General features: G+C 44.9%; 1 protein-coding gene across 1 annotated transcript; it reads right to left on the bottom strand.

The window, feature by feature from the left end:
- Positions 1 to 218: 218 nt before the first annotated feature.
- Positions 219 to 10,330, bottom strand: LOC127007845 (facilitated trehalose transporter Tret1-like). Its single transcript, XM_050879239.1, has 9 exons — positions 10,184 to 10,330; positions 6,446 to 6,555; positions 5,734 to 5,869; positions 5,044 to 5,252; positions 3,691 to 3,923; positions 3,211 to 3,313; positions 2,638 to 2,917; positions 1,614 to 1,813; positions 219 to 799 (listed from the first exon to the last, which is right to left on the bottom strand). The coding sequence occupies exons 2-9, from the start codon at positions 6,482 to 6,484 to the stop codon at positions 545 to 547; spliced, it is 1,455 nt and encodes a 484-aa protein (XP_050735196.1). The 5' UTR covers positions 6,485 to 6,555; positions 10,184 to 10,330; the 3' UTR covers positions 219 to 544.
- Positions 10,331 to 12,136: the final 1,806 nt, after the last annotated feature.

Here is a 12,136-nt window from a genome sequence, read left to right as displayed (position 1 = left end):
TGTCTACGTATGAGAGAAAGACTTATTAGGATCCGGGTTGGCTGGCAGACCTGGGACCATATTCTCAAATGCTTCTATAGGCCTACACACCCATATTTCACAAGGCTTCTGTAAGGGCTGTGGGTATTTCCAGGGGTAGCTTTATGACTCTAGGGGTAGTTTGACCATTCTTCTGCACCGTGAGCCTGAAAAACACTGATAAGAACCTAACTAATCTCCTCTGTGGCGTTTATATAGAGTTGATGTTAGAGGTGAATGTGTCTGAAAATACCAACCCTGTCCATATCAGCCTTGAAGGGAGGGACATGGCCAACGTTGCTAGATTGTCGTACTCAGCCTCCTCTGTTTGCCAATATCCGACCCAAAAACTGCCCCTTCGACCCCAATAACTGCCTTCATATATAGTTATCGTTAAAATGGTTAATTATTGGGTTTTATAGCTATAGATATGGCTCAGAAGCCGGTGAATATGAGGCTCTGAGTACGATAATCTGGCAACGGTGGACATGGATCAGGCCCTTGGGAGTCTCAGCCGCTGGACAGACTAGCGAACTTTTTCCTGTGAGGTGGAGGGGAAGGTGCTGCCGTACGCCGGTGTGTAGCCTTGCCGGACCGAGAGCGACTGGGAGAAGGGCGTGAGCACCTCGCTGCCCACGAAGGCCTGCTGGAGGTCCTCGAGTGTGCGGCCGCGCGTCTCAGGCACGAAGAGGAAGACCACGAGGGCGAGCATCAGTTGGAAGGAGGCGAAGATGAGGCAGGCGTTCTCCACCCCGATGCTCAGGGCCACGTCGGGGAACACCTGGCCGGGAGAGGGTCATGATGAGTTGCCTGATTGTTTGATGGATGGATTAAGTTTGTCGTTGCGAAAAACATAGGTGAAAGGAAAGTATCGGCACCTCTGTTCTGTTTGAAAAGTCTCTCATTGAAGTTGCTGGGATTTCCATGGGCTGTTTTGTGATCGTGGTAATAGTTTTACACGGCTTTTGCAGCTTCAACAGGAAAATAACCCATGAAAACGCGGCTAACTTTCTCAGTGACCGTGGGAAATAGTCGAATGGAAGCCCGATGCATTTTTTTTTTTTTTTTTTTTACAACAAAGGAGACAGCTCAAGGGCTCAAAAAAAGGAGACAATAATAATAAAAAAGCCCGCTACTCGCTGCTCCTAAAAAGAATTCAAAGAGGTGGCCGAAAGAGAAGTCAATTTCGGGAGGAGAGGTGTCCTGATACCCTCCTCTTGAAAATATGAACTATAAGAACCAAAACTCTCAACAGCCAAAGAGGAACCTACCTACTGAAGAAGACTAGGCTAAAAAATGAAAAAAAAACATAACATAACATCGCCTGGTACAGCAAGACCTCCCGACACTCACATTAGTCACGATGAAGAGGACGATGGCGAAACGATACTTTTAAAAATATGAACCTAAGAACCAGAACTCTCAACAACCAAATAGGAACCTACCAACTGGGGGAGAATACTAGGCTAAAAAAGAAAAAGGCATAACATAACCTAAGAATCAGAACTCTCAACAACCAAAGAGAAACCTATCGACTGGAGGAGAATACTAGGCTCTTAACATCGCCTGGTACAGCAAGACATCCCGACACTCACATTGGTCACGATGAAGAGGACGATAGCGAAGGCGGAGGTGACGATGGAGGCGCCGATGGACCTCACGGGCGTAGGGAGAAGCTCGCCGAGGAGGATCCAGGGCACGGGTCCCACGCCCATGCCGAAGGATGCCACGTACACCAGCACGCACGTCAGCGGCAGCCACCCTATGCCCTGGTCCTCCATTGTCAGCACGCCGCCTAATGGACAGGAAGAGTCTCATTGATAAGCCTTTTTTTCACCCTTGGCTTCGTTGTGTCTGTCTTAGTTCTCTCTCTGTCTCTGTCTGTCTCTTTCTCTTTCTGTCTCTGTCTGTCTGTCTGTCTGTCTGTCTCAATAAAAGTTAACCACATCAATAATTAAATAACCTTTTTTCCTGATATCCCCAAATCCTTACGTTTTCTCTGTTATCCTTTCTTCTTTCCCTTCTTTCTCTCCCCCCCTTTCTTCTCTCCCTTCCTCTTTTTTCTCTTCCTTCCTTCCCTCCCTTCCTTCCTTCTCTCCTTTCCTTCCATCCCTCCCTTCCTTCTTTCTCTCTTTTTCTTCCTTCCTTCCTTCTCTCTTTTTCTTCCTTCTCTCCTTTCTTTCCATCTCTCCCTTCCTCCCATCTCTCCCTTCCTCCCTTCCTTCCATCTCTCCCTTCCTCCCATCTCTCCCTTCCTCCCTTCCTTCCATCTCTCCCTTCCTCCCATCTCTCCTTCCTCCTTCCTTCAATCTCTCCCTTCCTCCCATCTCTCCATTCCTCCCTTCCTTCCATCTCTCCCTTCCTCCCATCTCTCCCTTCCTCCCTTCCTTCCATCTCTCCCTTCCTCCCATCTCTCCCTTCCTCCCTTCCTTCCATCTCTCCCTTCCTCCCATCTCTCCCTTCCTCCCTTCCTTCCATCTCTCCCTTCCTCCCATCTCTCCCTTCCTCCCTTCCTTCCATCTCTCCCTTCCTTTTCTCTCTTCCTTCCTTTTCCTTCCCTACCACTACTTCCATCCCTCTCCACCACCTCACCACCACCACCACCACCACCAGACGCACCCGTGATGTAGAGAGTGAGGGCGCAGACGAGGGTGGAGGTCAGGAGGAGCGGACGGCGGCCCACTTTGTCGATGATGAAGGCGCTGATGATGGTGAAGATGAGACGCGAGACCCCGAGGAGCACGGAGCAGGAGAACGGGTCGAGCATCACGCCGGCGTTCTCGAAGAAGAAGACGGCGTACATAAAGATGTTCATGGCGCCGCCGAGCTCGCGCAGGAGGAAGATCGAGGTGACGAGAAGGACGGGGCGGTAGTTGGCGGTCTCCCGAAGTGACTGGAACTGCGGAGTGGAAGAAGGCGGCGAAGAGGGTGAGGAAAACGAAGGTGATTAGTGACTTCGTGCGTTCGTGTGTGTGTGTGTGTGTGTGTGTGTGTGTGTGTGTGTGTTTTAACAGCAAGGGAGGCAATTCAAGGGCAATAAAACAGGAACTACAACAAAAAGAAACCTCGTTAGACGCTGATCCGAACGAAAGAACGAGAGGTCAGTTTCGGGTGGAGAGGTGGCATGTGTGTGTGTATGTGCGTGTGTGTGTGTGTGTGTGTGTGTGTGTGTGTGTGTGTGTGTGTGCTGACCTGCTGCGTGATGGAGTGGTTCTGCGACTGCGTGATGGCCTCGCGGATGTTGCTGAGCTCAGAGTCCACGTCGTGTTCGGGAGCGCGGAGCCTCAGCAAAGACCTGCGTGAGAGGGGAAGAAGGAAGAGGGTGAGAAGGGAGGGAGGAGGAGGATGAGGGGAAAGGAGGAGAAAAGGAGTGAAGGAGGAGGTTGAAGACTGAAGGAGTGTGAGAAGTGAAGGGGGAGGAGGAGGAGTGAAGAAGGGAAGGAGGGTAAAGAGTGAAGGAGAAGAGCAAGGAAGGAAGAAGGAGGGTAAGAAGGGAACGAGTAGGATGAGGAGTGAAGAAGGAGAGAAAGAGTAAAGAATGAGGATGAGGAGGGAAGAAGGAGGGTTAGGAGTGAAGGAAAATGACAAGGAATGAAGAAGAGTTCACCTACTTATCATATCACATTCTATATCTTCCTTTCTCTCTATTTCCAGCCTCGGTTTCGCCCTCACCTCAACGCCATCTTCTCCTTGCCTCTTCGCAGCAGCCAGTAAGGGGACTCGGGCACGAAGAGGATGGCGGTGACGAGGGGGAAGAGGATGACGCCGCAGATGAGGGTGGTGGTCTGCCAGGAGAGGAAGCGCGCGAGGATGTAGACGAGCAGCATCCCGACGCTGACCATGATCTCCGTGAGGGACGAGAGGAGGCCGCGGACGTCAGGTAGACACATCTCAGCGATCACGGGCTGCGGGGGATAGATAGATAGATAGGGGGATAGGGAAATAGAGAGATGGATAGAAAGATAGATACGTCAGGTAAGCACATCTCTGCGACCACGGGCTGCGGGGTATAGATAGATAGATAGATAGGAAGATAGGGAAATAGAGAGATGGTAGATAGATAGATAGGGAGATAGGGAAATAGAGAGATGGATAGATAAATAGAGATGGTTAGATAGATAGGTAGGTAGATAGCTGGAGAGATAGATACATACATAGAAACTTAGGTAGACAGATAGAGAAAGAGAACGAGTGATTGTTGATTGATTTCTTTGATTGATTTATTTTATTGATTGGCTGATTGGTTGTTTTGTCTTTTCTTGAGCCTATATTGTTTTCTTTTTTTGCTTTTATAAGAATTTTTTGTGCAATTATTTAGTATTCACCTTCAAATCGTTCAAAGTTAAACACCTCCCTTTTTTTTACCTTATAACCCCTCAAAAATACCTGTTATCCCCACCCACCCCAACACACACACACACACACACACACACACACACACACACACACACACACACACAGGAGGAGTGAAGGAGGGTGAAGAGTGAAGGAAAAGGATGAGGAATGAAGGAGAAGAGCAAGGAAGGAAGAAGGAGGGTAAGGAGGGAACGAGAAGAATGAGGGGTGAAGAAGGAGAGAAAGAGTAAAGAATGAGAAGGAGGAGGGTTAGGAGTGAAGGAAAATGACGAGAAATAAAGGAGGAGAATAAGGAACGAAGAAGAGTTCACCTACATATCATATCACATAAAATATCTTCCCTTTATTAAGTTCTCCCTCCCTTTCCCCCGCGTACACACAGAGAGCCGGTTTCACAGTCCAACACAGCGTCTTCGTAACAGCCCGAACCAAACTATAGAATCCCATACAATCCAAAATGGGGAGGTCTTCGATGCCACACTAAATACACAAGACTTTTCTAGTACAGTTTCATCAAATTTGTGCATTTAAATATAAACACCAGACACTATACAAGGAAATTTCGAAGGCTCTGGTATTGGTTTGGGAGCTTACTAACCGATCATGGGGAACTGTGAAACTGGCCCACCGACCTTCCTTTCAACATCCACCCCCCCCCTGTCCACCCACCTGAGCGACAGTCGTAATCATGAAGCCAATAGCCGAGGTGATGATCCTGCCCACGTATATCCAGGGCAGGGAGAGCGTTGTGGCCATCAGGATCCACCCGATGGCCGCGGGGACGAGCATGAACCCGAGCAGGCGACACGGGCCCACCAGCTCCACCAGCATGCCCGCGCCCGCCGTGGAGAAGATGGCAGCGATACCCCCGCATGACACTGCAGGTAAGAAGGTGGATGGGTGGTTAGTGGAGGTTGTGGACAGAAAGAGGGCGAGAAGGAGGAGAGCGCGGTGTGTGTGTTGCGAAAGAGTAGTGTTCCTATCCCCGACAGTGAAAGTATATGGCAGTGATTCTCCGACATGACACTGCAGGTAAGAAGGTGGATGGGTGGTTAGTGGAGGTTGTGAACAGAAAGAGGACGAGAAGGAAGAGAGCGCGGTGGGTGTGTTGCGAAAGAGTAGTGTTCCTATCCCCGACAGTGAAAGTATTTGGCAGTGTTCCCCGACATGACACTGCAGGTAAGAAAGTGGATGGGTGGTTAGTGGAGGTTGTGGACAGAAAGAGGACGAGAAGGAAGAGAGCGCGGTGAGTGTAAAGTTTAGGGAGGAAGATTAGAGGAGCCAGTGTTGAGTCGTGGAGATAAGAGCAGATCGGTGAGAGGTATAACGGGTACGAGAAAGAGAGGAACGACCACTCACCGAGCCACTGATGGTCGTCCTGGGTGAAGTTAAAGCTGGTATTCGGGTCCTCCATGATCCGGGACACCTCCACCGACCAGCCGACCACGTTGCCCGTCATGATGACCGAGCAGCCCAGGACACAGGCGGCGCATATCTGTGGTGAGGTAGAGACAGGGAGATAGATGAATGGATGGATGGATGGATAGATAGATAGATGGATAGATAGATAGATAGATAGATAAATAGATTGATAGATAGACAGGGAGATAGATGGATGAACGGATGGACAGATAGCTAAATAGATAGATGAATAGATAGGTTGATAGATAGACAGATAGATGCATGGATAATTAGCTTGATGGATATATAGACAAACAAAGATAGACAGACAGATACATACACACATTCATACATGCGGAGAGATAGAGATGGATAGAGAGATAAATAGGTAGAGAAGAGATATGAATAGATACAGATAGAGATAAATAGATAGACAGAGAAAACGATAGATAGATAGATAGCGAGAGAAAGAAGGTGAATGTTATATATATTTTTCTATAGATACATAGAGATAGATAGAGAAAACGATAGATAGATAGATAACGAGATAAAGGAGGTGAACGTTACATATATTTTTCTTGGTCAGTCTTCATAACCAAGCAATGAATTTTTTTTTTTGCGCTGAATGACTCCTTACGCAGAAAAGGTGAGAAAAACATTAATTGCTCACCTGCTTCCACCTGTAGATTAGCCATGTCTTGAGGGTCATCCTGCGGGTTGACTCCTGAAGGGGCCCAGGAACCGGTGTCGAGGGGCGTGAGGCGAGGCAGGAGGGGGCGTCTGTGGAGGAGGAGGAGGAGGAGGAGAAGCAAGATAAGTCGGATTAGGTGAGATAAAGGCAATAAAGGTATACAAAAGTAGTCTCCATGTGTGTGTGTGTGTGTGTGTGTGTGTGTGTGTGTGTGTGTGTGTGTGTGTGTGTGTGCGTGATAATGTTCCACAGTCAAGGATTGTACTTACTTCTTATCGTTTTCTCCCTCCCTCTCCTCCCTCCTCTTCTCTCTCCGTCTCTCCTCTGTTCTCTCTCCCTCTCTCCTCTGTTCTCTCTCTCCCTTCTTTCCTCTCTCTCTCTCTCTCACCCTTCTTTTCTTTCTCCCTCTCCCATTTATTTTCTCTACATCTCACCTTTTCCTCCCCTCCCCTTTCTCTTTCCCTTCCTCCTCCTCCTTTCCCTTTCTCCTCTTTCACTTCTTCCCTCCCTCCCTCTCTCTCTCTTTCCCTCTACTCCTTCTCTCCTCTTCCTTCCCTCCCTCCCTCTCACTTGACCCGTATAACCCAAGTCTCAAGTCATATGCCTACTCTCTCTCTCTCTCTCTCTCTCTCTCTCTCTCTCTCTCTCTCTCTCTCTCTCTCTCTCTCTCTCTCTCTCTCGTGGGCGGAGTGTCTGAGTGTATTTTGTCCCGAGGCTAAGTTCAGATCACTCTCGGATTACTCTTCAGATCGGGCTTAAGGCATTGGATCCTCTTGTTATGTACCCGCTGTTGAGAGATCTTATAGTCGTTATTTTGATTGTTTTCTTTCTTTTTATCTTGGTTTCTCTTTCTGTATATCTGTAACTTTCTTTCTTTATGCACTTATTTCTTGTTATGTCTTTCCGTTTCTCTGTTTTTATTTTCGTTGTCGGTTTTTTGTTTTTTTTCTCTTTCTCCTTTTTTTTCTGTCTTTCTTTCTAGGTTTCTCTGTATGTATATTTCTTTCGTTCTCTGTTAGTTTTCTTTTTCTCCTTTCTCTCTTTCTCTCCTTTCTTGTGACTTTCTTTTTAGGTTGCTTTGTATTTATTTATTCTTTTCGTTCTTTGTTGGTTTCCTTTTTCTTATTTTCTCTCCTTTCTCTCTTTCTTCATTTCTCTCTAATACGTCTCATTGTTTACGCTTTTCATTCTCTTTTATTTCCCTTTCGTTTTCTTTCTCTCCTTTTTCTTTCTCCTCTTTAATCGTCTTCATTCTCCTTGTTTTGCTAATATATTTATCCTTTCCATCGTCAATTATCATCAGTCTTCCATTTTCTTCAATTTACCTTCGTCTAGTTTCGGTATATTCAACTTTCTCTTCTTTCTTTTAAACTTTTATCCGTTCTAACTGTCTTTATTCCCCTTGTTTTACTTATTCTTTCTTTCTTTCTTTCTTTCTTGCTTGCTTGCTGAGTGTCTTTATTTCTATGTTTCTTTGTTTTCTGTGTTTATATCTTTCATTTCATCGTCAATATTTTCCATTAGTCTTCCATATCCCTCAATTTTCCTTTATTTCCTCTCGGTACACTCATCGTTCATGGCTTTTAATTGCTACTGGATGTTGGTGAGCGCAGCGTCGGGTCAGGTGAAGCGCGTGACAAGGCGGGTGTGAATTATGCTTAGAAACAGTGACCATGAGGAGCTTAGGTTAATTACTGTTGTCCGTGATGGCGAGGCTGATTAAAGAGACGGTTTGGCTTCTTTCTCTTTGGGCGAGCACTTCTATATACACGACGTTTCCTGCACTTATGTTATGTTATGTTATGTTATGCAATGGGGGACCTTCAATGATGTTTCTGTATGAATTTGTATGAATCTGTTTGACGGTTTGGCTTCTTTCTCTTTGGCGAAGACTTCTATATACACAACGATACCCGCTTCTTTGTTATGTTATGTTGTGTTATGTTATGCAATGGGGGACCTTCTATGCTGCCTCTGTATGAATTTGTATAAATCTGTTTGACGGTTTGGTTTCTTTCTCTTGAGCGAACATTTAAATACACGACATCACCCGCTTCTTTGCTATGTTATGATATGATATGTTGTGTTATGGAATGTTATGGGGGACCTTCTAAGTTACTTCTGTCTGAATCTGTATGGCTTATCAAACCACTCCTCCTTTCTCTTTTTCCCTTCTTCTTTTCCCTCTCCCACCCTTCTTTTTTCTTCCTCTCCCATTTATTTTCTCTACATCTCCCCCTTCTCCTCTCTTTCCTTCTCTCTCTCTCTTCCTTCTTTTTCTCTCTCTCTCTCTCTTCTTTTCTTTCCCTCTCCCGTTTCTTTTCTCTACATCCCCCCTTCTCCTCCCTTTCCTTCTTTCTCCCTCCCCCCGTGTTCTTTTCTCCGTATCCCCTTTCTCCTTCCCTCCCTTTACCCTTTTTTTATACGAGTAAATAAACTTTTGTCTATATAGGCCTATACCTTGACCAATACAAACAATAGCACTACGATATTTTTTTTTTACAACAAAGGAGACAGCTCAAGGGCACGAAAAAAGGAAACAATAATAAAAAAAAGCTCGCTACTCGCTGCTCCTAAAAAGAATCCAAAGAGGTGGCCGAAAGAGGGGTCAATTTCGGGAGGAGAGGTGTCCTGATACCCTCCTCTTGAAAGAGTTCAAGTCGTAGGCAGGAGGAAATACAGATGAAGGAAGATTGTTCCTTCAGCCTTCGTTAACGCAGCTATTCAGTCTCTCAATCAAAAATTATTATGACCTCACGTTGAACAGCATCGAACTTGTAAAGAGTAAGAAAAGAATGAATTCCGGCTTTCAAACTCCCTTTCAAACTCTACGGGTATTAGTTTCACCTTTCGTTTACAGCAGTCCTGCAGTCAAAATTAGAACATCTTTGAATAGCGTCAGACTTAATAAAAAAAAAGATTGCAAAAGATAAAGAGAAAGTAAATCAACGTCCTGTTAGCATATTTGAAACTAACTTTACGGATATTAGTTTTGCATTTCGTTAACACAGCAACAGGCTTTCAATAAATATTAAAATCTCCCTTTGAATAACATTGAACATAAGAAAAGAAAAGAAAAGAAGGTTAAGAGAAAAGAAGCGTCCTGTCAACACTCTACGGACAATAGTTTCGTATTTCGTTAACACAGCAACAGGCTTTCAATCAATTTAATAGCCTCGCATTGAATAGCATAAGAGAACATAAGGAAAGACGCCCAAGAAGATAAAAAAGAACGCCCTGATTTCACACCTTTCACCAACAAACATGACTTCCTCTTCCTCTGACGCTGAAAGGAATATCTCATCATCCCCTTATAAACTTCAGCCCCCCCGACAAAGCGACAATATATTACGCACCAAATCCACATAAGACTCCCACGCCACAATGCAACCCTTCGCTATTTGACAAAGCAAGATCATTCACGTATTCAAAGCCATCGAACTTATCCTTTACAACAGCTAAGGATAAAAGAAGGATCAAGAAAGCGAACTAATAATGATAAAAACTAACTTTGGACTCCATTTCTAAAACCTGAGATGACATAGACGGTTTATTATATACTTAAATAACTAATCTGTGTGTCTGTATCCACGAAAAGGTATTTATATGAGTCTGTGAAGGTTGGTAGTTAGGTTAAGTTAGGTTAAGGTCAGGTTAGGGTAAGGTTAGGTTAGGTTAGGTTAGGTTAGGTTGCTTTGGGGTGGGTTGCCAACTTACCTCAACGTTCAAAGCAAGGGAGGGAGCCGACCGAAGCTTGTATCGTGCCAGAAGGAGAGTGAGGGAACGGCCGGCGCCCACCTCCCGTCCATTATAATCCCCCGAAGCGCCCAGTCAGCATCACATGAGCCCCGCACAATAGCAAGTCCTCCCGCCTGCCTAAGTAATGTCACGCGCCGCTGTCTGTCCTGTCTCCTTGCTACCCTCGCCTCCCCGTGCTCTCGTCCTCTTTGCCTTGTGGTTCATGGTCCTCTTTTCCTCTTTTTATCACATTTCTTATCCTCTTTCTTTGTTTTTGTTCTTTGCTCCCTTACCTTCCTCTCCCTTTTTCCTGTTCTCTGATTCTCTCCGCTGTATTTTCCCTTGCTTCTTTCCTCCTCATTTTCGTTCTTTGCTTCATTATCTTCTTCTCTCCTTATGTCTGTTTTCTGATTCTCTCCATCTCTCTTTCTCCTTGTTTTCTTCCTCTCTCACTCATTTTTCTCTTTTGTTTGTTCTCTCTCTCTCTCTCTCTCTCTCTCTCTCTCTCTCTCTCTCTCTCTCTCTCTCTCTCTCTCTCTCTCTCTCTCTCTCTCTCTCTCTCTCTCTCTCTCTTACTTTATTTTCCTTTTTTTCTTCCTTTATCCTCTTCCTCACTTTTTATTCTTCTTTGTTTCCTTACCTTTCTCTCCCTTTGTGTCCGTTTCCTTCCTCTTATTCTCCTTTTTCTTTCTTTATTTCTTCTTTACTTTCTTTTCCTTTTATTTTCCTCTCCTCTGCTTTTTCGTCTATCATTTATTCTCTTCTTACCTTCTTCTCTCCTCTTTATTTCCCTTGTTTCCTTCCTCCTGTTCTTATTTTCGTTCTTTGCTTCATTATCTTCCTCTCCTTTTTTCCTTCATCTCCCTTTCGTCTGTTCTCTGATTCTCTCCTTCTCTTTCTTTCTCCTTGTTTCCTTCATCTCCCTTTCGTCTGTTCTCTGATTCTCTCCTTCTCTTTCTTTCTCCTTGTTTCCTTCATCTCCCTTTCGTCTGTTCTCTGATTCTCTCCTTCGCTTTCTTTCCCTTTGTTTCCTTCCTTCTCATTTTCGTTCTTTGCTTCAGTATCTTCCTCTCCTTTTTTCCTTCCTCTCCCTTTCGTCTGTTCTCTGATTCTCTCCTTCGCTGTATTTCCCTTTGTTTCCTTCCTCCTTATTTTCGTTCTTTGCTTCATTATCTTCCTCTCTCCTTTGTTTCCTTCCTCTCCCTTTCGTCTAATTCTCTCCATCTCTTTCTTTCCCCTTCTTTCCTTCCTCTTATTCTCCCTCTCTCACTTTTTTCTCTATTGTTTGTTTTCCGACCCTCTCTCTCTCTCTCTCCCTTACTTTCTTTTTCCTTTTTTTCTTCCTTTGTCCTCTTTCTCACTTTTTTATTATTTTTTTGCTTCCTTACCTTCCTCTTTCCTTGTTTCCTTGATCTTCCTTTTTTTTCCTGTTTGTCTGTTCTAACAATATACTCATCAATCAATCTATCCCCTTCAATCTTTTTCTAGCAACTTTTTTTCTCCCTCGACCTTCTTTTTGCTTTTTTGCTCCCTTACCATCCTCTCCCTTTGTTTCCTTTCTCTTATAATTGATCTTTTCCTTTTTTTCTGTTTTCTTATTCTCTCTCTCTCTCTCTCTCTCTCTCTCTCTCTCTCTTGCGTTTTCCTCTCTCTCTCTCTCTTTTCTATTTCATTGCTATTCTCTTCCTTTAATATCCCTCTATCTCCCCTCTTCTTTGCCTACCTCTCCTTTTCCCTCGTCTTTCTTGTCGCTCTCCTCCTCCCTCTTCATTGTCTAGTTCTCCCCATCCTTTCCCTTTCTCATCTCCCTATTCTTTGCTTAGCTCTGATTCTTTCCTTCTCTTTCTCTCTTTATTCTTTGTTCCCTCACCTTCCTTTCCCCTTGTTTCCTTCTGCCTCATCTTACTCGGTTTCCTTCCTTTTACTTCTTCT

The sequence above is a fragment of the Eriocheir sinensis genome, chromosome 36 (assembly GCF_024679095.1).
Source record: "Eriocheir sinensis breed Jianghai 21 chromosome 36, ASM2467909v1, whole genome shotgun sequence".
NCBI classification, from domain to species: Eukaryota; Metazoa; Arthropoda; class Malacostraca; order Decapoda; family Varunidae; genus Eriocheir; species Eriocheir sinensis.
This window is presented reverse-complemented; position numbering and strand designations above follow the sequence as displayed.

Excerpts from the sequence above, each read along its gene's own strand:
- LOC127007845 (XM_050879239.1), bottom strand. The coding sequence starts at position 6,484 with ATGACCCTCAAGACATGGCTAATCTACAGGTGGAAGCAG. Across the intron at positions 2,918-3,210 it reads ACCACTCCATCACGCAGCAG|TTCCAGTCACTTCGGGAGAC; the intron begins GTCAGCACACAC and ends TCCACTCCGCAG. Across the intron at positions 800-1,613 it reads TCCTCTTCATCGTGACCAAT|GTGTTCCCCGACGTGGCCCT; the intron begins GTGAGTGTCGGG and ends TCTCCCGGCCAG.